This window comes from Mus caroli, unplaced genomic scaffold, assembly GCF_978045245.1.
Source record: "Mus caroli unplaced genomic scaffold, Mus_caroli_1 scaffold_17, whole genome shotgun sequence".
Classification (NCBI taxonomy): Eukaryota; Metazoa; Chordata; class Mammalia; order Rodentia; family Muridae; genus Mus; species Mus caroli.
The window spans coordinates 67,503,422-67,528,955 of NW_028227272.1; the positions used below are offsets into that span (position 1 = coordinate 67,503,422).

The 25,534-nt window shown below is 37.8% G+C and overlaps 1 protein-coding gene across 1 annotated transcript in view; it reads left to right on the forward strand.

Annotated features, from left to right (window-relative positions):
* Nucleotides 1–25,534, forward strand: part of Gbe1 (1,4-alpha-glucan branching enzyme 1) — a 240,595-nt gene that overhangs the window by 30,070 nt on the left and 184,991 nt on the right. Inside the window, exon 2 of the mRNA XM_021184815.2 lies at nucleotides 20,521–20,690. Within this exon, the coding sequence (XP_021040474.1) occupies nucleotides 20,521–20,690 (170 nt within the window). The remainder of the gene's footprint in view (nucleotides 1–20,520; nucleotides 20,691–25,534) is intronic.

The following is a 25,534-nucleotide window of genomic DNA, read 5'->3' on the forward strand; positions in this document are numbered from 1 at the left end:
ACATAGAAAATTAAATATATATTGTATACATATATACTCACAAGAATTAACATAGCACTTAAAATACATCTATAGCTTAATCAATTTTATGTAAAACCAAAAAAGAATTTTAGAAATAACTTAACACTTCTAATCTTGCTGTTTCTCATGAATTTTGTCTAATGCTGTTGCACAAGTAGAATCATGTTAGTAAAATAATAGATGGTGCTAGATAATCAGTTTTACAGGAAAATTCCCAATATTCACTTATTCTTTGTTCTAGAAAAGAAGCCAGTCATGGTTGGAATCTGGGAAATTTCTGAGATTCCTTCAAGGAATCTTTGTTCCTGTCCACGAAAAGCATTTGGCTTCCATTTAATGTTCCTCTTCTCTTCAGCATCTACACCCTCCCTGGCCCCAAGTTAAAAGTTTCTTTTCTGAGCAAACTAAATTTTTAAAAGATCTTTTGTTCTGATTTTCTGTTTCCAAGTCTCACAGTTTGTGTTTTAGAAAATAGCTAACAATACTCATGGGAAAGTTTGAAGGTCCTGCTGCCTTTGAATTCCCTCTGCTAGGCTGTCACCTTTGAACTTAGTTTTTCACAGACCTCAAGGGCATTGGCTAAACGCAGAAGTGTTTATTCCCAAAAGTTAACATGGTGGCCTCTAATCCTGTGGTGTTCGGTGTTCGCACTCAGCAAAGTCATTACTGTTTGTATTCTGAGCTTCCACTAGAACCTCCCTTTAAGCTTGGCTGCTTAAGCATTCTAAGCTTTTTCTAGCTTGTTTCAAATGTCTCCAAATTCCTCCCACCTATCACCTTTAAAGTTTTTCTGAAGTGCTAGGACAGGTATGGTAACAGAAACAGCCGCACTGCTCAGTTTTGTATATTAAGCACATTCCGTCACTGCAACAACATGACTGGATTATACCACCTAAAGGGAGGAGGAGGGTTCCTTTTGTCCATTGCTTCAACCAGTCCTGGCTCTAGTCTGTTACTTCCAGGCCTGTGAGTTTGACAAATATGGTGAGATACCTGTACCTAGGCAAACCACTTTACCTTGACAAACAGAGACAGACATAGTGAGAAGTGTTTGGGGGAAAGATGTCCTTTCCTAAGGCACAGCCCAAGTGACCTATGTGCTCTCACAAGGTCTTTCCTATTGATGAATTTAGCCTACCAGCTGAAGACCAGGTCTTCAAAGCATGAGACTTTCTTGGGGATACTGCATAGCCAGACTTTAACAGTGCTGGGGGGCTGCTTCTCCAGTGACATTGTTTCTGTTCTCATAGGCATTCCTGCAGACATTAGGAACACAAAAACATCTCTGAGATTAAAGGATCTTAGACTTCAGGATGTTAAGAGGAAACAGATGGCACACAAAACAGTATTTAGAAAATGACTTAGGGGAATAATTTTAGTATGGCACAGTAGGTCATTTCAAATGCTTAACTTTGGAGTTATCATTTCTAGTGCTGAAAGATTAGTCCATCTAATTCTGGAAGTCAACTGCAGGAAGGGTGTGTGGAGAATAAGCGTTCCTCCCCTTTCCAGGCCCTAGTAAAGCTGGAAGTCTATTGATATTATCCTTTCAGGCTTGTGTTCCTAGGGCTGAGGACCTCATATAGAATGATAGAAAATGAGAAAGATGCTTGACACAGTCTGCTCACGTCGCCTCATGGGCCATGTTCCTTTTCTTTTCCAAGGTAAAAAAAGAAAAAGTGCAATCCCAACTTTGTTGATATGTTAGAATTCTGTAAGTCACCTTGTGATTGAGTGTTGTCAGAGACCTGGTACCCTACCCCAGTCTTCATACAACATAGGCTGAGACCAAAAGTGAGATGGATTGAACGTCCCACAGTTGGAACAGGCCCATGTCTGTGGATGAGCCTGAGACTCAGTTTGTAATTACTAATGTTTCTATATTGGCTTTCTGAAGCTGCTTGTGAAGAGATCTGTAAAGAGGGACCAGCATGGCTTGGTCCCCGTTTTGTTTTTTGTTACATTTCTCTGTATTTCTTAGGGATAAGGGACGCCCCCTCCCCTGCCATGTTTCTCTTTAAGGAGTTAGAATGTATGTGTGCTGCATATTCCTTTTCTGTTATTCGTAACCTGATGGCTTTAACCCTACACTAGACTTCTTATTTACCTTTTGCCACATCTTCTCTGTCTAGTTCCTTTTGTTACTACTTTGCCTGTTTTATATTTAGGAGAAATTTGGATGACACGATTCTGCATTATTCTGATATCCATCTTTGTTAGGATAGATGTATGGCCAGGGTAATTAGGATGCTTATGAATATAATTAGAATAAATCAGCTTTTCTTGCATTGTCGTGGTTCTACTGCGCGCCTACCCATACAGTTCCTACAGCAGAAATTACTAATTTTTTTTACAAACTTGAAATTACTTTTGATACATTTAATTATGTTTAAGATGACAGTTGCTTTTGTTTCTATAATATGCATGCAGATGAGATTATTGTTCGAAGAGACATTTTAAAATTCAGACAGTTTGACATTGTCTTCTTTCCTCTTCAGTATTGTTGAGTCCCTTGGTTCATTTGCAACACTTTATAACACTTATGATGCTAAATATATATACAAATAAACTAGATACCATCAGGAAAGAATTATTTATTATAAAGGAGGTAATTGGGAGAGTAATTGCTAATTGGATAGAACTGGTTGATAAGATTCTAAATAGGGACTATGTCAGCATCTTTGAAAATCATCTTTTCTTTGTATCTGGGTGTCAGTGTTAGTGAAAGAAGGCTATATAAGAATTTGTTGCTTAGGAGGCCGTCAGGATAGGCTGGAGTTACGAGAAACCAAATGTCACTTCAATTTATTTAGCATGAATTCATCATCCAAAATGAGCTTCGAAGTACAGTGTCTACATTTTCCTTATTTTTTTCTCCAAGTTTTATTTTATGTTGACATTCAGATTCTTCTTTGTTGACATTCATACTCATTTTTACTCATTTAGCTTGAAATTGGTTAAAAGTTTTTTTTTTTCCCTTAAATTGGACAGATTCTATTGAAGACTTGTCTTTGTGCTACCTGTTGATTGCTACCTGATAGTCAGTTATAATTCTTTGTCTGGAAACATTTGAATGTAAACATTTAAATTAAGCATTTAAGTTTAGCAAGTCTGTATTGATACTACTTAGGCAATCTGTCACTTGGTTAATCACCATCCATTGGCTTTCCAATCCTCCAGCATTCATCTGATAATGAGGGATCCCCTCGTCGTAAATTAGTCTACTGTGACTGTTTAGTTTGTTCTCAAATAACAGTTTAGACCTCTGCTATGGAATGCATTATTTGAAGGGACTAAGCATGTGGTATCTGTAAAACTCCTATGAGGAAGTTTGGCCTAGGAATTAATTATGTTTGTAATTTTGTTAGAGAAATCAAGCATCCAGACCATTTATTTCCTCAGTTCTGTTAAGTGTTACCATAGACATATTTCTTCCCATTGGAAAAGAATACAATTTGCTGCCCTCTCCATCGTAGCTATAAACTCACTTCTCCATCCCTCATTACTACAAGGTCTAGCTAGACAGGACTGTTAGGTGCTCCACAGATAACTAAGCAAGTGTTTTCAGCTATGAACAGAGAAGGCTGTGATATTTGGAATGATGGCTTTGTTGGTACAGGCAGGCAACACAGCTTGTAAGTGTGTGCAGTGTGTACCAGTGTTGCCTGGCACCTTCCTTATATAGCTCTTCTATGTATAACCCCTTGAGTGGTCTCTCATTCTGCTTGTTCTGACAGAAACATCACGAAAAGAAAACAAAGGCTTAGCCTAGAGATGGGACACTTTCATATATAATCTGAATGCATCTCAGAGTGTCCTGAGGTCACTTTTAGTAAAGCAAGCAAGCAAGCAAGCAATGAGTCAAAATAACATCAGTGTTAATAAAATAGCCCTCACCAAACAAAAGCAAAAAACTCTAGAGGAGACATATTGACAGAGGCTATAACCATGAAAGGAGAGCTATGATGGTATTAGAAATAAACACACTTAAATTTTACCAAATGTAGAATATGAGATACAAACAAACAAACAAATAAATAGGAAAGAAAAAATAAAAAGAAGAACACATTCCTCTGATAAGTTTACGTAACCTCCAGTAAGAAGGGATCTATGAATGGGTAAACATTTACAACAGTTTGGGGTACATAGAGGAAAATGTATGTATTTATATGACTGTTCATGACCACTGTCTCCAGAAATTGAGCCCAGCAACATGTATTTTGGCAAGCATCTTACATGCTATGATCTTGGCTAACATTTCTGTCGAGCCAAGGGTGTTTTGTAAACAGTGATCCTTGCACATGAGGATTTATACAACACTTGTCTAGCATTAGTGTCAGCATTTGGCTTTTGGACATTTATTCATGAAGACATACTCACTTTCCCCCAGACCTTAGATTTGCTTCCTTTTAAGAAATTTAATTTTTGCTTTCAGTGTAAACTGAACATTTTTATGTAGTCAATGAAGTCATTAAATAAGTGTTTGCTCCCTTACTGTGTTATGGTTCCACAAGGGTTTTGAAACTGTTATAGGGACTGAAGATGCCAAACAAGGAAATTTTGCAATATTTTTTTTTTCTGGAGAAAAGTCCTATTTATTTATTTATTTATTTATTTATTTACTATTCTGATAAAACTTGTGGTTCTCTTTTATGTTTACAAGGATGTTAGGGTAGGTGACTGTCAAAATAATCTACTTGTAATATACATCTTGATAGCACAGAGCTGCAGGAAAGAAGTGGGGAAGAGTATATTAATGAATGTACTGTAGTTGAGAACATTTTCATCTTCCGTGTTAAGAAAATTAATAAGGAAATGGTGGTAAGCACACTTTAATGTGGTTTTAGATCTATTTCTTCCAGAAATGCCCTATATAACATATTCTAAGGGAATGCATTTATATTTCCTGCAGAATAAATCTTTTGTTGCGTTCAGGCTTCTCTCAATTACAGCCATGCTCACTGAAGCAGCGCAGCAAGTTAGGATGGAGTCTGGTAGAGAAAAATACCAAGCATCCTTTTCTCTGCAGTTGTTAAGCTGCCCGGTTCTTGATGGATACAATTATTACTCAAGGGTTGACTCTGGTAACAAGTTAAAAAGGGAGCGAAAATGAAGCTCAGGGTTTCCCAAGGATTAGAAATACAAACAACTCAGGAAGGAGAAAGAGGCTCCAGCTCCAGCTTTGAAGCTGAACTTGATTTGTGAGGTGGAATGCCAAATGCTTTTCCTAGCAGGTGAGCGAGAGGTGAGCAGCTAGATTGACTGCCCTATGCATAATTACACTGTGGCCTCTCCCTCTTCCCTGGGAAATTTTACATAGAAACAATGTTGCTCTTGAGGATGCAGAGCCTGCTCTGGTGGTAACCAGCCTTGGAGGAGAATGAGCTGCTCATGCTCCAGTGCCCCTGATCTCTTAGTATTTATTGTCTTGTAAGGATGTTTTCGAGAATGCTGCTGAAGTCCGAAGAAGACGACGAAGACGGGGAAGTAGGCATTGAAGCAAACAATAATAAAATAGATCTGTCATGGTGGATTTTTATGTGCAACAGGCAGTGAAGTAATTTAAGATACACTTCACCATTTGTTTGTTTGTTCATGGAAAACCTGTGAGGTGGATAAAACGGTCTGTTCACTTGTCCTGTCCCTGTTGTGTTGCAGGCTCGTTTCCGTTGTTTTTCCCTGATTCAGAGCTGAGACTATGCATGTCTGCAGTGAAGTGGAGTTTACAGTTTGAGAGTAGTTCAGGAACTCCATGGGGTTTTACATGTCATATCCCCGAGGGAATGATGATGCAAGAGAAAAGTTCAAGGGATATTTTACTTCTAGGGTCTTCTAATATTCAGGTACCACATTAGATTTGAGTTTTAAGTAGATTAGGCATTAGGACTGTATACACACCTAGATGGTAGGTGTGCACATGAGCTTAGACTCAGACCTAGGAAACAAAGCTTTCTTTTGAGTGGAAATAAATAGTTGAAAGGCTTGGAGGAAGTGAACCCAGGCAGAGTCAAGCATCCTTCAGTTTTCACAGGCCTCATTTCATTGGTGTGACCCCATGCTAGTTAGTTGAATCATACTCCTAAACCGAGTCAGGACTTTAAAAATTACTACAGTTGATGTGTATCTGTGTGAGTTAAGGTTGAAGTCTACCATGACCAGATAACGCCTCTGAGCTTGGCTCAAAATGGAGGACTGCCTTTACCAACAGGGCTTCCCCTTCTTTGACCTTGTCTGGGGATCCAGACCTTAGTAGACTTACAAGTTCAACAACAACAACTACTACTTCTTCTTCTTCTTCTTCTTCTTCTTCTTCTTCTTCTTCTTCTTCTTCTTCTTCTTCTTCTTCTTCTTCTTCTTTTCTTTTTCTTTTTTTTTTTTTTTTCCAGACTGGGTTTCTCTGTATAGCTCTGGCTGTCCGGGACCTCACTTTGTAGACCAGGCTGGCCTTGAACTCAGAAATCGGACTGCCTCTACCTCCCAAGAGCTGGGATTAAAGCCTTTTCAGATAAGAACCCTCCCTGCAAATTCCTGGGATTCCTGGAATGCCTGTCCATACAAATGAGGCATTCCCAGTACTTTCAACTCTAGCCAATGATTTTCACTTACTCTGAAAACTCCTTCCCACCCGCCAGAGTTCATATATAGACCTTTCCACCCGAATAATGTATATGCTTACAAGCATATCCCAATAAAGCTATGTGCACAAGCTAAGATGGTCTAAGAGATCTGTTTCACTGAAGATGGTCAGAGAAGACCTTCCTTCCCGTTCCTTCCCCCTATTCCCCACTCCCAGCCAGACTGGGATCCTGCAGACCCCACCAATTGCAGACTCTACTTCCAGTATGGTGTGCAGGGTGTGTAGCCATATCTGGACACCCTGAGAGTGATAAAGCCGAGAATACAGAACCACATTTGGTCCCCACACCCATCCCACGTATGTGCCTGAGTATATGGATGAGCATTATATGCATGCATAATAAACTCTTAGACATCAGAAAAGGGTGTTGAATCTTCTGGAGCTTGAGGTATAGGGGTTTGGGATCGTTCTTGTGGGTGCTAGGAACTGAACCAGGATCCTTGGTGAGAGAGTAGTAAGTGTTCTGAACTTCTGAGCCATCTCTTCACTCCACAGTCAGGACTTTCATTACAATTTTTTGAACAGCTTTTTGTCAAAGTAGCCAATAGAAAATATGCTAACTCTTTAAGCTTTAAGACTTTTAAAATAAACATTAAAAATAATATAAATGTTTCTGTAATTTACTTCATGCTCCTATTTTTGCACGGTTATACTAGAAAAATAGGAACTAGAGATAAATAAAGGAAAACTTGCTCCGTTATATTCTGTTAGAAAATATTCAGGTAACTTTGTTTCTATTATATGTTTCTATATCTAAATATACAACAACCTTTGAAATTAGTTCACCATTCATGTTGCAATATAGATGAACCTTGTATGTTACTAAATATAGATGTAACACTTGCTGGTATTTCATGTATGAATGTCATATACATATTCAATAAAATCATAGATATCTGTGCTATGCATGGACAGTGCTCAGGAACTAGAACTTATTATGCAGAAGTATTAATTCTAGCTGCAAATTTTTCCCATAAGAACTTTGAGAATTATTAAAAGTGATTTGACATTGAGATGAATTAATCACTGTTACAAGACATTATTTTGAGAACTACTATTTTTAAAGATTCTTTAACATAAAGTTCAAGAGCTTCTCTTTTAAAGTTCTGTTGCTGGCAATAATTTTCCGAGGGATCTTGGTCAAATAAGTTAACTTTTTTGATACCTGCCGTTCTCCATAGTTTCAGTAAGGCAGAGTTTATTCCCATACAACAGTAAAGGAATTAAGTAAGATATTGTTTACAGAGCGCGCAGTATCTTGTTGGGTGCATAGTAAATATTCAACAATAGATAACAACGATCAGCGAATTGACTCTTGATTAAGACAATTTCTCCTCTTTCCAGCATCCCTTGGTCAAACTTGCTGACAGAACCTTTTGTTTGTACTCACCGCCTTAAAGAATTTTGTACAAAAGAGTGAAAATATAAAATTGAAAACAAATAAGCAAACAAAATCTCTTTGGCTTCGGTACACATATATCTGTTTGTGCAGGTTAGCTTTTGTCAGCTCAACAACAAACCTCCATGTTTTCAGGAAGGAGACTCTCAACTGAGGAATCACCTCCAATAAGTTGGTATGTGACGTGTTCGTAGGGCACTTGTTTTGATTGCCAGTGATTGTACGAGGGCCCAGCCCACTGTGTGCAGTGCTAGCCCTGAGTACATGGTCTGGGTTGTAGCAGAAAGTAAGCTAAACGTGTGGTGGAGAACACCGGCACTCCTCCAAAGTCTATAGTTCCTGCTTCTAGCTTCCTGTCTTGTGCTGTTGTCATGGCTTCCCTGGATAATGAACTGTAACTTCTAAGATGACTGATGTCTTTTACTTCTCCGATTGGTTTTTGGTCACGGTGTTTATCTCTGCTGCAGAAATCATTTTAGAAGATCAATAAAGAATTCAGAATATTAAATGATTGTACTGTTTTGTAAGACTGGCCTTAGCTTTCTGTGAACCTAACCTTGGGAAGGTTGACCTGGAGTTGTGGGTAGGTTATAGGAATTCTAGTTTTGTTATTAATAGGGTATAGTATTAATTGTCAGTATTATTCTGAGTTTTGTCAGTATACTTTGGAAACACAATGGTAGGAAATTCTTGCCCATGAATAACAGGTATTCTTGGTGTATTTATAAGTCTATCTTACTGATGTTAAAAAGACTACTGAATTATTAATCATGGCCTTTTTAAGGAGCAAATTTGGTACTACATGAAAGGAATTTAATTTGGAGTTTTTTCCAAATCTGTCTCTAGTATAGGGTCTTTGTTTTAGCTGTTAATTTATTATAGGCACTCTTGGTAATATGGTAAATCAAATTTATAAATGTTATTCTCTATCCACATGGTGTTATCAACTGTGAAAGAATGTTTCCTGACAACATTGCAGCACCTCTTCTTAATCCCAACTTGGGTATAAATTGAAAGCAGGGTATGTATTTTGGGAGACATACAGGCCACTCTGTACCTGCGCTTTCAAGGCTATTACGTTTGTACTGTATTAGGTCATTAGTTGTCTAATGAAATTATTGAGGTGTATATCCATGACATAGGAATTGGCGATACAATGTGGTTTTTATAGATATATGTGTAAAGCTTGGAATTTTATCTCTCTCTTTTTTTTAAGATTTACTTATTTATTAGATGTAAGTACACTGTAGCTGTCTTCAGACACCCCAGAAGAGGGAATCAGATCTCATTATGAATGATTGTGAGCCACCATGTGGTTGCTGGGATTTGAACTCAGGACCTTCAGAAGAGCAGTCAGTGCTCTTAACCACTGAGCCATCTCTCCAGCCTGAAACTTTATCTCTTAAAAGAATTCTTGCTCTCTATATAGTGAATGAATGAATATTAATAGCTGTTCAATATCTATAGTTTTGCAGCAGACAGAATTTTGAAGCCTTCACCTCCCATTGTAAAGGTAAAAACCAGAGTTTTTCGATAGACCTTTGATGTTTCATTGTATGTTCTAAAAGATGTGTTTTCCCACTGGATGTCAACATATCTGTATCAAAATATATCTCTTGGCATTTTTTATGTTATAATAAGAAGAAGATGTGTCTGTGCCATTATCAAAGTGAAAATTGGTACACTGATACTCTTTCTAAAAAAAAAAAAAAAAAATCCTCAGGCCCGGGGGAGGTGGGGGGCGGGGAGGGGCTGGAGCTGGAAAATAAGTCTCCAAAGTTCAAACCCATGGCTGACTGATAATAGCTTAGTGAATTCTTGAGTATGGTTGGGTAAGTGCCAGTATGCACAGAAGCTCTGATGGCACGTGAAAAAAGTTACTGTTTGTTGGTTTTATTCTCCTGAACAAGAGGTTGAGACACACTCTCTCTCAACCTCTTGTTCAGCAGAATAAAACCAACAAAGGGCTAAGTATAGCTCTGGGTTTGTTGACTATTAAAACAGTGTTCTAAACTGGGCGTGGTGGCGCACACCTTTAGTCCCAGCACTCAGGAGGCAGAGGCAGGCGGATTTCTGAGTTCGAGGTCAACCTGGGCTACAGAGTGAGTTCCAGGACAGCCAGGGCTACACAGAGAAACCCTGTCTCGAAAAAACAAAAACAAATACAAAAACAAAAACAAAATCAAAAAACCAAAACCAAAAAACAAAACAAAACAAAACAGTGTTCTAGCTATATGCTAAATGATTACAAAAGCAGTGTGCCCCCTTTACAGTGTTATTCGGACTTATTATGGTATCCCCTCCCAATATAAAGTTCATGGGCAATTAAAGGCATCACCAATGTGGCAATCATACTTTATGGCTTTTTAAAAAAATTATTAACCATAGTTAATAGTGCATGTTCATGTTTTGTGGGTGATATTCATGGTGATTTTTTGTTGATCATATATATGTGTGTGTATATATATATATATATATATATATATATATATATATAACTTTTGTAGCAGATTTTTTTCTTCATTCAATTTACTGAAACATTTAACCATATTAATTGAGTAATTATTTACAGGTTAAGTCTAAAAGCCATAAACTATAGAACTTGATATTACAAACTATAGATATTCTGGAGGCAAAGATCCCATATTTATTTCAGTTTCATCAACCTACTAAGAACTTGAGGAGCTTGGCTCAAACTGCTTATCTTCCTTGGTTTCCCCAGTATCCCTGCCCTATCCTGATTCATCCTGAAGCTCAATAAAGTGACATGGGTGGTTCCCGCCAACAGTGCCTGGGCTACAGTGATGGCTCTGGAAAGTGTCCATTCATAAAACATTGTGGTAGTTATCTTTTCCATTCATAGAATATTCTTATTCTTTTATTTACTATTCCTCTTACATTCTCTCTTTTATATATTTATAAATCAGTATTTATAAGACTGTGCACGTGTGTGTGTGTGTGTGTGTGTGTGTTATATTCCAGTTGTCTTGGGATGCATGTTTACTCTCTTGGTTGGATCAATGTATTATACGACTAAGAATTAAAGAAACTCGGAGTATGGATTATGCATTGTTAGACCTGCATGTGGTGTTTCAATTTTAAGAAAGAGAAGCCCCCAACTTTCATGTTGATTTTTCTTAAGGTCATATGGCAGGTGTTATGTCTAGGCTATGTGTCATTTGACTCATTAAAATGTCTCTGTTTTTGTCTTCTATGATGAGTATAAAGTTTTTGACAGCATTTAAGTAATGTGCCATTCCTATCAAAAGACAGAAAACTATGCACGGTTGTTTTTAATCTTTTTATTGGTCCAGCTAAATTCACCATAGGTCCAAGACTGGGGCAGGGTTATGGGAGCTTCGAATTGTTTCTCACCAGGTTGGATGGCCAAGGGCTCTCAGGGGCACCACAGACAGTGGTCTGCTGCGTAGAGGGAGGGGTCCAGGGCTTCAGTCTCCAGTGCATATAGCTGGTTTTCCTGTTGGATTTCCAAACAAGGAAACCTGAACACAGGCGAGCACACTGCAGTTTGAGCCAAGACTGTTGAAACATGAAGTCAGAATTCTTTGTAGGAATCAGTAGCCTAAAACCATGGTAGCTCATGTTTCAGATTACACAAGAGAAAATAAACTGAAAGGTCAGTTGAACAGTTACAGCTCTGCCCTTTTCCGCGGTAATCAGCTGAGCATGTAGCAGAGACGTGAACAGGAGCGTGACTCGAAAGAGGGGCTGGGAGAGAGACTAGCAGCTTCTGCTTGCGACAATGGCTGGTGCTCCCAGGACTGACCAGATGGGCCATCTCCCAGGGTTTACCTTCAGTAATTCTGATTTATTGCAGTCAGAGGATTTTGTTTTTTTTTCCTAGCTAGGCAATCATGTTTTCACTTTGCCAGAAGACCCCAAGAATTTTAATATTGACCATTAATCATACCTTAGTAAACTGCAAGGACAATACATTACTAATTTGCTCACGACCATGAGACAAGGCACAGTGATTAAAATTAATTTCTACCTACGTTTTGTTAATTTATTATAATTAATTAATCCGTTTAGAAGTCAAAATATGTTTACATTAATGGCTATATAGTAGGTGTTTCCCTGTGTTTCTTCAACCATATAGCATTTATATTCAGTAAGTAGAATTCTAGCAATAAATATTTTATAATGAAAAGAAGTGAGTTCTGTATGACTTTTTAAAGTAATATCAAGTGGACCTTCTTTAGTAATTATGAATTAAATATGAGTATTTCACTAACACATGGAGATTTTAGACCTGAAAGGATTTCAGCGGTGGTCTCTAGCTTTTCCTCATGTAGGGCTGTGTGCCAGAATTAGGAAAGAATGTTTTACAAACAGCAGCCACTATTCAGTCTCAGGACACTAAGAACAAACAGTCCTCCCTGTTAAAGGGCAAGGGTTTTCGATGGACTTCCGTTTCCTTCTTCCTCCCAGAAGTTTTAAATAGTCTTGGAATAAGCAAGAGACCATTTTTAAAATGAAGTTTGACTGTGTGGTAACAAGGAAAAATTGTTAATTAAATAGCATACATTTCATAATATCAGAAAGGGAGAAGTTAACTCGTTGTTGTGGTCTTGTGCATTTTATTTATTTATTTATTTATTTATTTATTTATTTATTTATTTATGTGTGTGTGAGAGAGAGAGAGAGAGAGAAAGAGAGAGAGAGAGAGAGAGAGAGGAGGAGGAGGAGGAGGAGGAGGAGGAGGAGGAGGAGGAGGAGGAGGAGGAAGAGGAGGAGAGACACAGTAGACAGAGAGGGACAGAGACAGGGAGAGAACCCACGTGCCACAGGCATGTGCATGAGAGCCAGCAGACAGGACGTGAGGTCAGAGGCCAACTCTTGGGAACCTGTTCTCTCCTGCCACCCTGTGGGATTCCAGACTCAAACATAGCCTAAGGTTGGCCAGTGACTGTTCTCACTGACTGAGCCATCTCACTTCCCTGAGGAGGAGTTGTTACAAGTTATATTTTGGAATATAACATTGTTCTGTAATTGAATTAATGTATTTTGTAAAGCTAAAATCAGTATCATAGAATTGTTGCAGATTTTTGTGATTTCACATTTTCTGCTTCTTTTTTTTAAAAAAAAAATTTATATTGGTTTTCAATGCAAGGTCTCTCTACATATCCTCCTGAATGCTGGGATTAAAGGGATGGACTACCACACCTGGCTCTGGCTTTCTGCTTCTTTAAAAAATCTTTCTTTCTTCTTTCTCTCTTTCTTTCTTTCTTTCTTTCTTTCTTTCTTTCTTTCTTTCTTTCTTTCTTTCTTTCTTTCTTTCTTTCTCTCTATTTCTTTCTTTCCTTCTTTCTTTCTTTCTTTCTTTCTTTCTTTCTTTCTTTCTTTCTTTCTTTCTTTTATTCTTCCTTCCTTCCTTCCTTCCTTCCTTCCTTCCTTCCTTCCTTCCTTCCTTCCTTCCTTCCTTCCTTCCCTTTTGCCCTTTTTGCCCGTTTTCTTGAAGGAAAATAGGAAATACCATAGAGGAATCTGTAGATGATCTTGTATAGTCAGTAAATTTTATCTTAGATCTTAATATAGAATTGTTTTTTCTGTATTAACTTCACATGTAGCAATCTTCTTGAATATGATTATCACCAACTGAGTTTCTTAGTTATTTCACGGAAAAGGTTATTTAGATATATTACCATTGTGTATTTAACAAATAGGCTTTCATACCTCCATCTCAAACTATTTATGATGTGAAGGTATAGGGTTTACATTAAAATTTGGGCATATTCCTAGTCTGGACTCTAATGTTATTCCATCAACATTGCTTATACACATCCTGGCAAAGAAAAGGTACTCACTAAAGCTCCAAATTGAGTCTTTGCCATGTCCCAATATTTTTAGGTGTTTATAATACATTAGATTATAGACCAGATATTTTTCCCCTTCTTTGTAAAACTTACATTCCTACCAGTTCTCTTCCTTTTTAAATTTTTTTTTCAAATATGTGTGTGTACACTATCTGTAAATATATGTATACGGTGCTCTGCCTGTGATTGTGGCACATGCCTGTCACAGTTCACATAGCCTTTGGCACCTCTTTTTACCTCGATTTTGTTTTAAAGGAGATCGCTCATTTGTCCCTAAGTATTTGAGGTCAGCTGTCAAGTGAGCTGACTGGGATTACTCTGCCAACATTTCCCATTTCTCCTTAGGACCACTTGGATTACACAAACACACTATATGACTAGCCCTTATGTTTGTTATAGAGATGGAAACTCAGGCCCGGAAGTGTGCACAACATTCCCTTTACTCGGTGAGCCATCCCTTGCCTTTGTCAGCACAATACCTAGCTCATTTCCATGCTTTGCTTTCTTCTTTGCTGTTTCCAGCCATACATAGTCTAATCTCTGCTCAGAGTGACTATTGCAGGTCGGACATAAAACAGATGCTCACCAAGTGTGTGAGAAGTGGGGGTGGCTCTACTTGCTTGTTACCTCTGCTGACATGGTTCCAATTCTGCCATTTCCAGGTAAAAGTCAAGAGCATATCTTATGGGTGAAGATGGGAAACATTCCTGAAATTGAAATAAAATGTTAACAATTCATGCATTTATCAGGATGAGAGGCACTTAGAAACAAGGAATCCCATTTAAAAATAAGGAACCACATTGGTATTGTTTGGATATTGTATGCCCTTATGAAGGTAACATGGGCAGATAGAATGTAGAGCCCTGTGAGCAATGATCTTTGTCCTTGTGAGCATGATTTTATAAATGTGGGACTCCTTTATCTCTCACCATTTGAAGTGTACCCATTTGGTACACGGGCTCTCCCACAGTATGCCAGTTTTGAAACTTGACAACTGTGAGCTACATACATTTTCCCCTTCCAGACATTTTGATTTAATTTAGTTAAAAGTAATTTTTGTCAATTGATACATATAAAGAATGTTTTATGATCATCTTTACTCCCCTCTCCCCAATTCTCTCTTATTCTCCTTCCTCTTCTGGTGACTCTTTTTCTTCATGACTATTCCCCTTCCTGTTTTCACTTTGATTTTTGTCTGTGCTGGTGTTGCACAGGTCTAAATCCTGCTATATGCTCATGGTTGCAACAGGAAGTCACATCCAAAAGATAGCATTTTGTAGTGCTCTTCTCTCCAATATCTGACTTTCACAGTCTTTTTACCTGCTCTTCTGCGATGCAGCCTGGCTTTGTAGGGTATAATATAGATACCCCAATTATATCCAATTATAGACATCCACTCATAGATATCCACTTATAGCTTTCTCTTTATAAAGTTAGCTGCTCCAGGTCTTTTGTTAGAGTAACATGATGCTGACTCATGCCAACATGCACTATGAAGCCAAAGTCTTAACTATTTTTGATAATCACTCTTGTATAACCGAATTCCAATGCTTTCATCAGCTTTTGTTTATTAAAGATTTCATTAATTTATAGACCCATAATAGCAAAAATCACCCTTCTAATTATTACCCTTAAACATTTCTCTGCTAACTGGTGGTTTATCCCTATAATTCCAGCATTGTGGAAGCTGATGTATTTGGGCTTCATTATTGTTAAATATTTGCATTTGATTGAGGGACATAAAATACTCATTCTAAAGTCTTAAGTGCTTAGCTATCATTTGGCAAGCTCAAAATGTAGATACTTTTGTATATTGTGGATATTTTCCCCATAAAAAGAAAATTTCTGCTAAACATCTATATTAATTAGTTTTTTAATGTTGCCGTGAGAAGATACTATGACCAAGACAAATTATAGAATAGTTATTTTGAGCTTAGAGTTTCAGAGGGTTAGCAAATATGACTGCAAAGCTGATGTAGTATGTGTCAGACATCTGGAGCAAAAGGAGACAAAGGGAGCCCTGGGAGGTTCCCAAGGCCTTAGAAGCCTCACAGCCTGCTCCCAAGACACATCCCCAACAAGGCCATACCTCCTAGTCCTTCCCAAACAGTTCTGCCAACTGGGGTCCATTGAAACATATGAGTTTATGCAGGTCATTTTCACTCAAGTCAACACAGCACCTGAATCAATTTAGTGGTTGGATTCAGTGCTCTTTTGTCTTCTAAGAGTCCAGACTTTACTGTGTTTCTCTTCAGGCTCTTCCTGTTACCTATTAGAAATCCTTTTTTATTAATTATTTAATTAATTAAATTTTTACACTCCATATTTTATCTCTCCCCCCACCCCCCACCCCTGCTCCCGTCCACCCTCCAACTATTCCACACCTCATATGTCCTCTTGAGCCTCTACCTTTGTGCTTTTTCCCTGGGTAGATAATTTCCTTTAGGAAGCAGAAAACAGAATAAAATCTCCTAAACTGAGCTCCTGAGGAAGGAACTTCCCCTGGGAGTTTCTTTTATTTTTATGCTCACGTATAAGGCTTTGAGCATGGGTTCTAAATTTTCAGTTAGGTCATGAACTCCTTCCTCTCTAAGATACATCCGTGGTATTCAGAACCTTGTCTGAAATTGGAGCATCAATACCGACATAGGATCTGGTGTAAGTTGTCTTCTAGGAGAACAAAGTTTAGCCTGTTCCCCACCCCAACCCACTCCCTACCACTTCATTCCTATTTCCTTTTATTTCCTTAGAGTAGCCTCTCTATGGGTTTAATTCATTCAATCAATTTTGTTTTTAACTAGGCGTTTACCCCAAACCTGTATATTACAGTCAGTCTGGAATACTGAGACCATGCTTACCTGACTGTAATTTTTATGAAATAGATTCTCAGAGACATTTGGAATTTGGGAGCAAAACATAAATGTTTCCTAATTAACATGTACATTAAAGTTTAAACAAGTGGTACAAATGAAAGGAAGCTGCTCTGTTTAAAAGAATAGTGATGTACTGCCATTTCCATTTGGAGAAAAGCTATAGCCAGCACCTACTGAGTACCTGCTGGCTGCTGTGGGAAGGATCCCACTGTGCCTTCATTGATTTCCCAGGACCTATGAGGCTTCTCTGCATTGAACAGGGGCAGGGAGAGAAGAGGAGAGAACTTCAAGTGGCTTATTCAAGGTCACATACAGAGGCTAAAATAATAAACCTAGACTGATTATTTCTAAAGATGAAGCTGCAGTTATCCTGTGCAGTTACTTCTAATTGTAAGATGAATAACCATAGGAGTAAAACATACGCACTGCCTTCTTAGGGACAGATGATTTTAGTTTGAGATGTTATTGAAGATACCACTTGGGACCGACAGTGATACATCCTATTGGTTTTATTTTCCTGACCTTGAATAATGTATGTCTCTGTGCCTCTATTTTTTTCATTCTTTTTTTTTTTTTTAAGGTTAATTGATATAGGTTGCATCAGATAGTATTTATAATAATTTTTCATGCCTGTTCAAAATGTGTGGTCCTATATTAACATCATAATATAGTTTTAAATTTGACCTAGTTTTTAAACATCCTATAAATTCATAGAAAAGATATTAAGGGAGCCAACAGTAGCCTGAGAGGTCATAGGCATGATGAGCTTGCTGTGCCTCCAGGCACTTCCTTTTCTGAGCCATAGTGATTTCAAAGTGGAATGTACATTCCTGCATCAGAAGCTAAGGGGCTGACCTTGAGGGGAGGCAAACTATTTGGTGAAAGTAATAGAGCGCTATAATCCTGTTTCCATCGAAACTTTTTCAAATGGAGCACTGGAACAGAGTCTTAGCAAATTTATAAGAATGATTAAAAAAAAAAAAAGAAAAAGAACTTCTTAAATCTAATAATTTTGTTTAATCCTTCAAATATAGATTGACAATAAAATAATTTTATGTATTTATCCTCTGGACATGTGTGTCTTTAAAAAATAAGTTACTATCTTTCTTTATATTATGATAATTAATTAATTAATAAATATATTTTTGCCCTAAATCCTGATTTCTTTTGTTGGTTGTTTCATATTGCTTAGCTAATTTATTGTCTGATAATTCCTTAATAGCATTTGCCCTGAATTAAAGTTTCCTTAAAAACGAATTGAATCTAAAAAAGGGTACCCATGAAATAAAATGCATATAAGGAAGCGGATCTAGAGTGGCTCAGGTTCCTTCTTATCACTGCCAGTGCTGGGTTACCTTGGGCACAAACTTGGTACACAGTCCCACGGTCCCCAGAGGTCTCTCCATTCCCTAGGCGCCCTAGCACACCAAGGATCTTAGGATCACTGGTGAGTAGAACACAACATCTGTTCCAACAACACCACGAGTGACGTGGACAAGCAGGATTCTGGGATGCAGGAACCCCACCCGAACAGTGGCTCAGGTTCCTTCCAGTTGGCACTGGTCTAACCTTGGTCGGTGTCCACCATAATCTAGGTGGGTGGGATCTGGCTCTGAGAGCACCATTTCCACCACTCCTGGACCTAAGTTTGTTGAGTCACTGGCTGACCTTGAACTCAAATTTCTGCCTGCCTTTGTATTTTTCAGACAAAATGGCTCATTAGTTCATGTGCCTTTGTTATTTTAGGTCCATGAATCCCCTCATACAATTTACATTGCATTTTTATATTTTTACATAGGTGAGCAATTATATAATTTTGAACTCAGCTTTTCAGAGTTCTTTCCCACAGCCTAATGGCTGTCCTGAAGGTCATATTTTTCCCCACGGTGCTGAGGAACACCAGATACACGCTTGCCACCTAGACAGTTGCTGTTTCTACTCATGGTGTTATTAACCTTGACAGAGGGGGGATATTTCCAAAAGAGGAGAATAAAGCAAAATATATACATTATACAAACAAGCCTTAAACCTAGCAACTGTCAAATTGGTGGATGCCCAGACCCTGATAGCTCTGGTCTAGGGGCAGGAACTGTGTCATACTGTCCCTTTTGCATGGCAAGATTTGGCAAGGAACCTTGCAAAGGAAAACCAATACCCCCCTCCAAAACACACAGTTTCCCTGTTTTCAAATTATAATTTTGGCTATTGTAATTCATCAATTATTTTCTAACTACACTCCTCTTTCTTCCTTTTCTTTTCATTTTCTACATTTATTTAGTTTGCCTGTGTGTGTACAGGCCTTAACACATCTGACAGTAGTTGATTCTCTCCTTTCATCATGTAGGTTTCAGGGATCAAACACGGGCAGTTGTTTTTGTAGCAGGCAGATTTTACACACTGATCCATTTATCTGTCAGCATTTCATTCTTTAGGTCTTTTGTTATATTTGAATTCTGTTCTTGCTATATAGTACTTTAGTTCACATTTTGTTGGGTTCAATTTTAAGTTTACTTACTGTTTAACATGAAATTTATACATATTCTGTCTGTTAAACTATGTTCACTTTTTTGTTGTTGTTGTTTGTTTGTTAGTTAGCTTCCCAGATTTTGTATATTGCCTTGTGTATTTCCATGGAATTTCATACTATGTTTCTGGGATTTTATTATTTCCCCATGCCCTATTATTTACAGGAGATACTGAAGAGAAATTCATCTTGCAGTTCTGGAACCTGTACTTTTTACATGAAAAATCAGTGTGCTAGCTAGCTTTATATCAATTTGACACAAGATAAAGTCATTAAGGAGGAAGGAACCACAATTGAGTCATTGACTTTGTATAATGAGCTGTAGGCAAGCCTACAGTGCATTTTCTTACTTAGTGATTAATGTGGGGAGGACTCAACCCATTGTGGGTTGGGTCTTGGGTTGGGTCTTGGGCTGGTGGTCTTGATTTCTATGAGGCTGAGCAAGCTCTCCAATGGCCTCAGCATCAGCTCCTGTCTCTAGTTCCTACTCTGTTTAAGGGCCTGCCTGACTTCCATCAGTTATGAACAGTGATTTGGAAGGCAAATAAACCCTTCCCTCCCTGTGTTGCTCTTGGTCAGGTGTTTCATTACATTTGAACCTCGAGTTAAGACAGTCTACTTTGTGGTTTGTTCCTTATTTTTACTGTTTTCTTTTTTTCAAGTTTGCATCAGATGTAAAGATGAATTAGTGAAAACAAGTAGAGGGTTTTGTTTATTTTGTGTTGTTGTTGTTGGATTTATTTATTTTTAAATGCATCAGGAATGAATCTGGAATCCTGAGGAACAGGAGGGTCAGGAGCAGCCATATGCTTGCTGTGCCTATTTAGTTTGGGGATCACCAGTTTCACTTTATGCCTACTGGCTTTTGTGATTTGACATTGTACTGTTCTTTCAGTGGTCAGATGATTTAGAGTAAGGATAGACAAACTACAGCCCACGGGTCAAATTCAACCTGTCATCTCCCATATTTGTAAATACACGGTTATTGGAAACAAGCAAGCCTTTCATTAACATATTATTTGTGGCCTCTTTCATGCTTCAGAGACACAATTGAGTAGCTGTGACAAAGAGACCAGATGTCTGCCAAAGCCTCTGCCCTACTGCAGGAAATTTTTGTGAAGCTCTGGTGGAGAGTAATTTTATTTCCTTGCTGACTAGACTATGTTACTTTCCTTTCCTTGGAAGGCAAAATTTCTAACCTCTTTTCTTCCTTTTGTACTTTTTCAAAGGTATAAGAAGTTTAGCCAGGTTTTGCATGACATTGGAGAGAATGAAGGTGGGATCGATAAGTTCTCCAGAGGCTATGAGTCATTTGGCATCCACACATGTTCTGATGGTGGCATCTACTGCAAAGAATGGGCCCCAGGAGCAGAAGGAGTTTTTCTTACTGGAGAATTCAGTAAGTATTTTTGAGAGCATTGAGGATATTAATATTTTATTTTTCTGTCATGAAGACTTAATTTGCATGTTTAATTATATTAATATTAATGATTCAAATAGTTATCAGACTTCCCAGCGAATGTCATAGTATTCACTAAATATTTTACTTCATGTGGTCTAATTGCTTCTGCTATCTTGTAATATGTGTATTCATGAATCTTTCTAGAATACAGTGCACAAAAAAAATAACAAGATGTGAGAAAAATAGTGTTGGAAAGAGGACTGCAAATTATTCAGTATTGCTGTCATGTTCTAACAAAAAGGATACAATACTGCTAAAAAAAATTGGCATAGATAATCTCGTGAGCATTTGCAGTCAAGAGCTGGTATCACATTTCTTGGATCCTTTGTAGTCTTATATTGCTTTTGAGTCCTCAGTAAAAGTAGACATTCAGTCTACTAAATAGGGACCCCCATCACTCAGATGCTGTTTGTCTTTGTCATCTCCATCTTTCCTTTCCTTTGTAATCTGTACTGATGCCTACACTAGACAAAGTTAAGTCTATAAACAAAGTACAATATCAAGAAATACAACTTCTTAGCTTGTAGTCTAGTTGTTGGAGGGAGAACCAAAACAGAAAACAACAACAAAAAAGAAGAATTAAAAAAAAAAAAACAAAAACAAAGACCATGCCAAGAAAAGCCACCCCCACTGCCCCAAAAAAGCCCCTGTAAGACAGCCTACCATGCTTTATGTCTAGAGAATAAGCAAATACTATAATAGAAAAGGAAGAAAGCTATCTTTTGAAAGTGAAATAACTGGATAAAACAGACATTGTCAAAAAGTCTTTGATATCAGCAAAAGAAACATGAAAATGATTATAATCTTTAGTACCATAGAGGAATATAATATTTCAGATTTGATATTGTCAGAATAAATTGTTTTGTATGATGTATTAATCTATTTCTAGGCAGTCTGGAAATGCCAAATGTATAGGGATAGGAAATAGACTCTTGTTGTCAGGGGATGAGGGCACAAGGGTACTATCTGGTAAGAAAAGTGTTTTAAACCCCAGTTACTACGCTGGTTGTATTAGTTACTTCTTGTTGCTGTGTTAAAGACCATCATCAAAAATGACTTAAGCAGAAAGAGTTAATTGGTGGTTTGTGGTAGTTTGAATAGGTTTACCCCTCCCCCCTCCATCCCACCTAGACTCATGTGTTTAAATGCTTGGAGCACTGGGAATGCACTATTAGGAGGTGTGGCCTTGTTGGAGGAGGGATGTCACTGGTGGAGGGTTGGCTTTGAGGTCTGCTATGCCTGAGCTCCACCAGTGTGGAATCAGAGTCTCTTCTTGGCTGCCTTTGAATGAAGATGCAGAAGTCTCAGTTCCCTCTCCAGTCTCATGTCTGCCTGCATCCTTCCATGATTCATTCCCACAGGATGATAATGGACTGAACCTCTGAAACTGTAAGCCAGCCTCAATTAAATGCTTGCCTTTATAAGAGTTGCTTTGGTCACGGTGTCTTTTCACATGGTAGGGGAGGTGTTGCAGCAGATGTCTAGAGTAGGAAGGTGAAGATTGCATCTTCAACCACAGGCCGAGATTTTCAACCACTATTTTAGAGATATTCAAAACTCAAACCAACTCTATTTTAATAAATGGGGGAGGATATATTCTTTTCTGCACATCATTACATGGCCTCAGGGTCTCTCTGTGAGAGGTCTCAATTGGCTTTGTCACTAAAGAGCTGAGTGTGGTAGCATACACTCAGAACCTGTGGTTCTAGATGGGAAGTTGGTGGCTTGTCTGGATGACTTACTCAGATACTGTCTCCAAACCACAAAATGAAACAAACCAACAAGCAGCCCAACAAGCAATACCAACAAAGCAGAACAAGAATGGGAGTTACAGTGAGAGGAGGAGGGAGAGAATGAATTAGAAGTAGGGTGAGGCTATGAACCTCTAAAACCTACCCCCAGGGGTGTACTTCCTCCATCCTTAACATCTGATAATTCCTCAGACAGCACTGCTAACTGGGGTCCCAAGTGTTCAAATATGGGAGCCTCTGGGGACATTTCTTATTCAAACCACCATTGGTGATTATGTGACTGTATTAATCAAACTATATAGAACTATAAACAGGAAGTAGCTTTTTTTCTGCACATAAGTTATAGCTTAAAGAAATGAACAAAGCCAAATGTGGTCATCTAGGCTGCCTGGATCTAGGGATACTTGCGTCTGAAATCCGACTGAAGTGGTGAGGGAATGAAGAAAAGAAAGAGACATAGATCAATGCATAGAAAAGCTGGGGTCAGGTGGGTTGTAAGTGCTCTGATGGAGTGGGGTCAACTACAGCGGCAATTTGAAACTTCAGTATGTTTGTTCTGTTCAACCCAAGGCCAGGCTGCTGTCATACAGCAGGAGGAAGCTGAAGTTGCTACATCTTACACACACTGGTCTTGCATTCATTGCCAACATTGACACTCAGAGGAGAGGAAGTCTTTGCCAGTTTCTCTGAGCTTTACCCATGTGGGGAAGGCCTGGCCATTTTCACGTGGATCTGAGCCATTCATGCTTGACATGACTGGCTCATTTCAAACAATATACAGTCACTCAAGACGTCACTAGCTCAAGACTGCACATTCCCTACAGCATGACCTTAGAATCCCAGCATTTAGGAGACAGAGGTCATGGTTCTTTATGAGTTTGAGGCCAATCTGGGCTACACAGTGAGCTCCAGATCAGAGATGTCTAATGAGACCTTGTCTTGAAAATTAAAAAGAAGAAAAGACTTTAGCACAAGTTTTAGGTTTCATCTAAGGCTGTACTGTCTTAAGAGAAATAAAATTCATTATCCTTATATAATTCACCATTTTTAATGTGCTGTACAAGAACACTTTAATGAGTTTTTGTAATATTTTATTTAGCCTAATATATAAAGGTATTATAAAATTAACATATAATGGTTTTAAAACTCATTAACAGATATTCTCCTTTTGTACTATGGCTTTGGAACCTGAATATGGCAAATTTGATTTCAGATGCTGACATTTCATGGGAAGTACTTAGCACATATTTTGATTTAACCAAATTGCTAGTTTAACAGTAGTTTCACAAACCTGGAATTTTTTTCAGCGTAGTTAAACTTTTCTCAGTAAATGACTTGAATAACAGTTTTAAAATATTAAATTTAATAAAACAATACAATTAATGGAAATGAAATTAGTGTAAAATTCAGTGTCTCAGTAGTATTAGTTAACCTCATTTCTAATTCTCAATAGCCATATTTGGTACTGATCTCTTATTAACATTTATTTATTTATTTATTAATTCTGTGCTGAGAATTGAGCTCTGGGTCTCATCCATCTATTCTATGTCCCATTTTGCTCCACCTACCCTGCACTCAATTTTATTGATTCCTTTTGTTTCCATTTATTACTCTCTGAGTATTCATTGAGAGTATTCGAGTTTAGAGCCCCCCCCCATTTATTTATTTTGCATATGTGTGTGCATGCTGGTGAAGGCTAGAAGGTATCTTGCAGGAGTTAAATCTCACCTTCTACCATTGGGTCTTTGGGCTTCTACCACTTAGGCCCAAAGGCTTGGTGGCAAGCTCCCTTACTTACTGTACCATTTTACTGGCCCTCAGGTTAAATTTTATATAATATCCCTACTCCCAAAAGTAATGCAAGAGTTTCAACTAAAATGATACTAATATTTTATTCTCTGAAATATTTACAAATACAATATTTTTAATAATTATCAAAATGTCAGTAAGAAACTGAAAGATACATTCTGAAATTATAGTTATTACAAATGTTGATTTATTAAAACTACCAGTGGTGTTTGGATAATTAGATTTAAAATGTTTTAAGTATGGTGTTTAAGTTAAGTACATTTAACTATTAAAAGTACAATGATTTAAAAGTTTTTGTAAAGTGAAATAAAAATTAATGTGGTACATATTTCAAAAAATACTTTTTTTTTGTTAATTTGTGTGTGTGTGTGTGTGTGTGTGTGTTTCTCAGAGGAGCAGTCGTAGTAGTCTCTTCTTTTCTTCCAGGGATCTAACTCAGCTTGTCAAGCTTGGTGACATATTGCTCTGTAGTCATCTGTATTTTAATGGGAAGAAGTCCTGTGTTAACTTTTTCCTTTTGTGTTGAATTGAGTTGTAAAATCCCACCTTTCATGAAGTTGTGTTGTCTAATTTTAATGCTCTCCATATCCTGGAGATAGCATTTACCCAAATGTTTTTTGATCAACCAAAAGTCACTTAATGATTAAGGTAGCGAGGACCCTCATATTTAATAAATGAACCTCATTTTTTAAACTACAGTAGAATATCAATACAAATGAAATTGTGACTAAAAGCAGTCAAGACTAGACACTATTTTAGAGATATTCAAAACTCAAACCAACTCTATTTTAATAAATGGGGGAGGATATATTCTTTTCTGCACATCATTACATGGCCTCAGGGTCTCTCTGTGAGAGGTCTCAATTGCCTTTGTCACTAAAGAGCTGAGTGTGGTAGCATACACCTGTGGTTTTAGATGGGAAGTTGGTGGCTTATCTGGATGACTTACTCAGATACTGTCTCCAAACCACAAAATGAAACAAACCAACAAGCAGCCCAATAAGCAATACCAACACTTTAATCTGAGATATAATTCAATGGGAGCTGTCTTGACTGCTTTGGTGTCTCTGAATGAAGTCTCCTGCACTGAATGAGCGTGGAACCTTTATAAATCAGAGCAGAGAGGCACTTATGGGCCAGCCATGCATTTAAAAGAATATTTATTTAAGGGATTGTATGAGTTATAAGGAACCATGAGTATAAAACACAGAATTTCTCTGC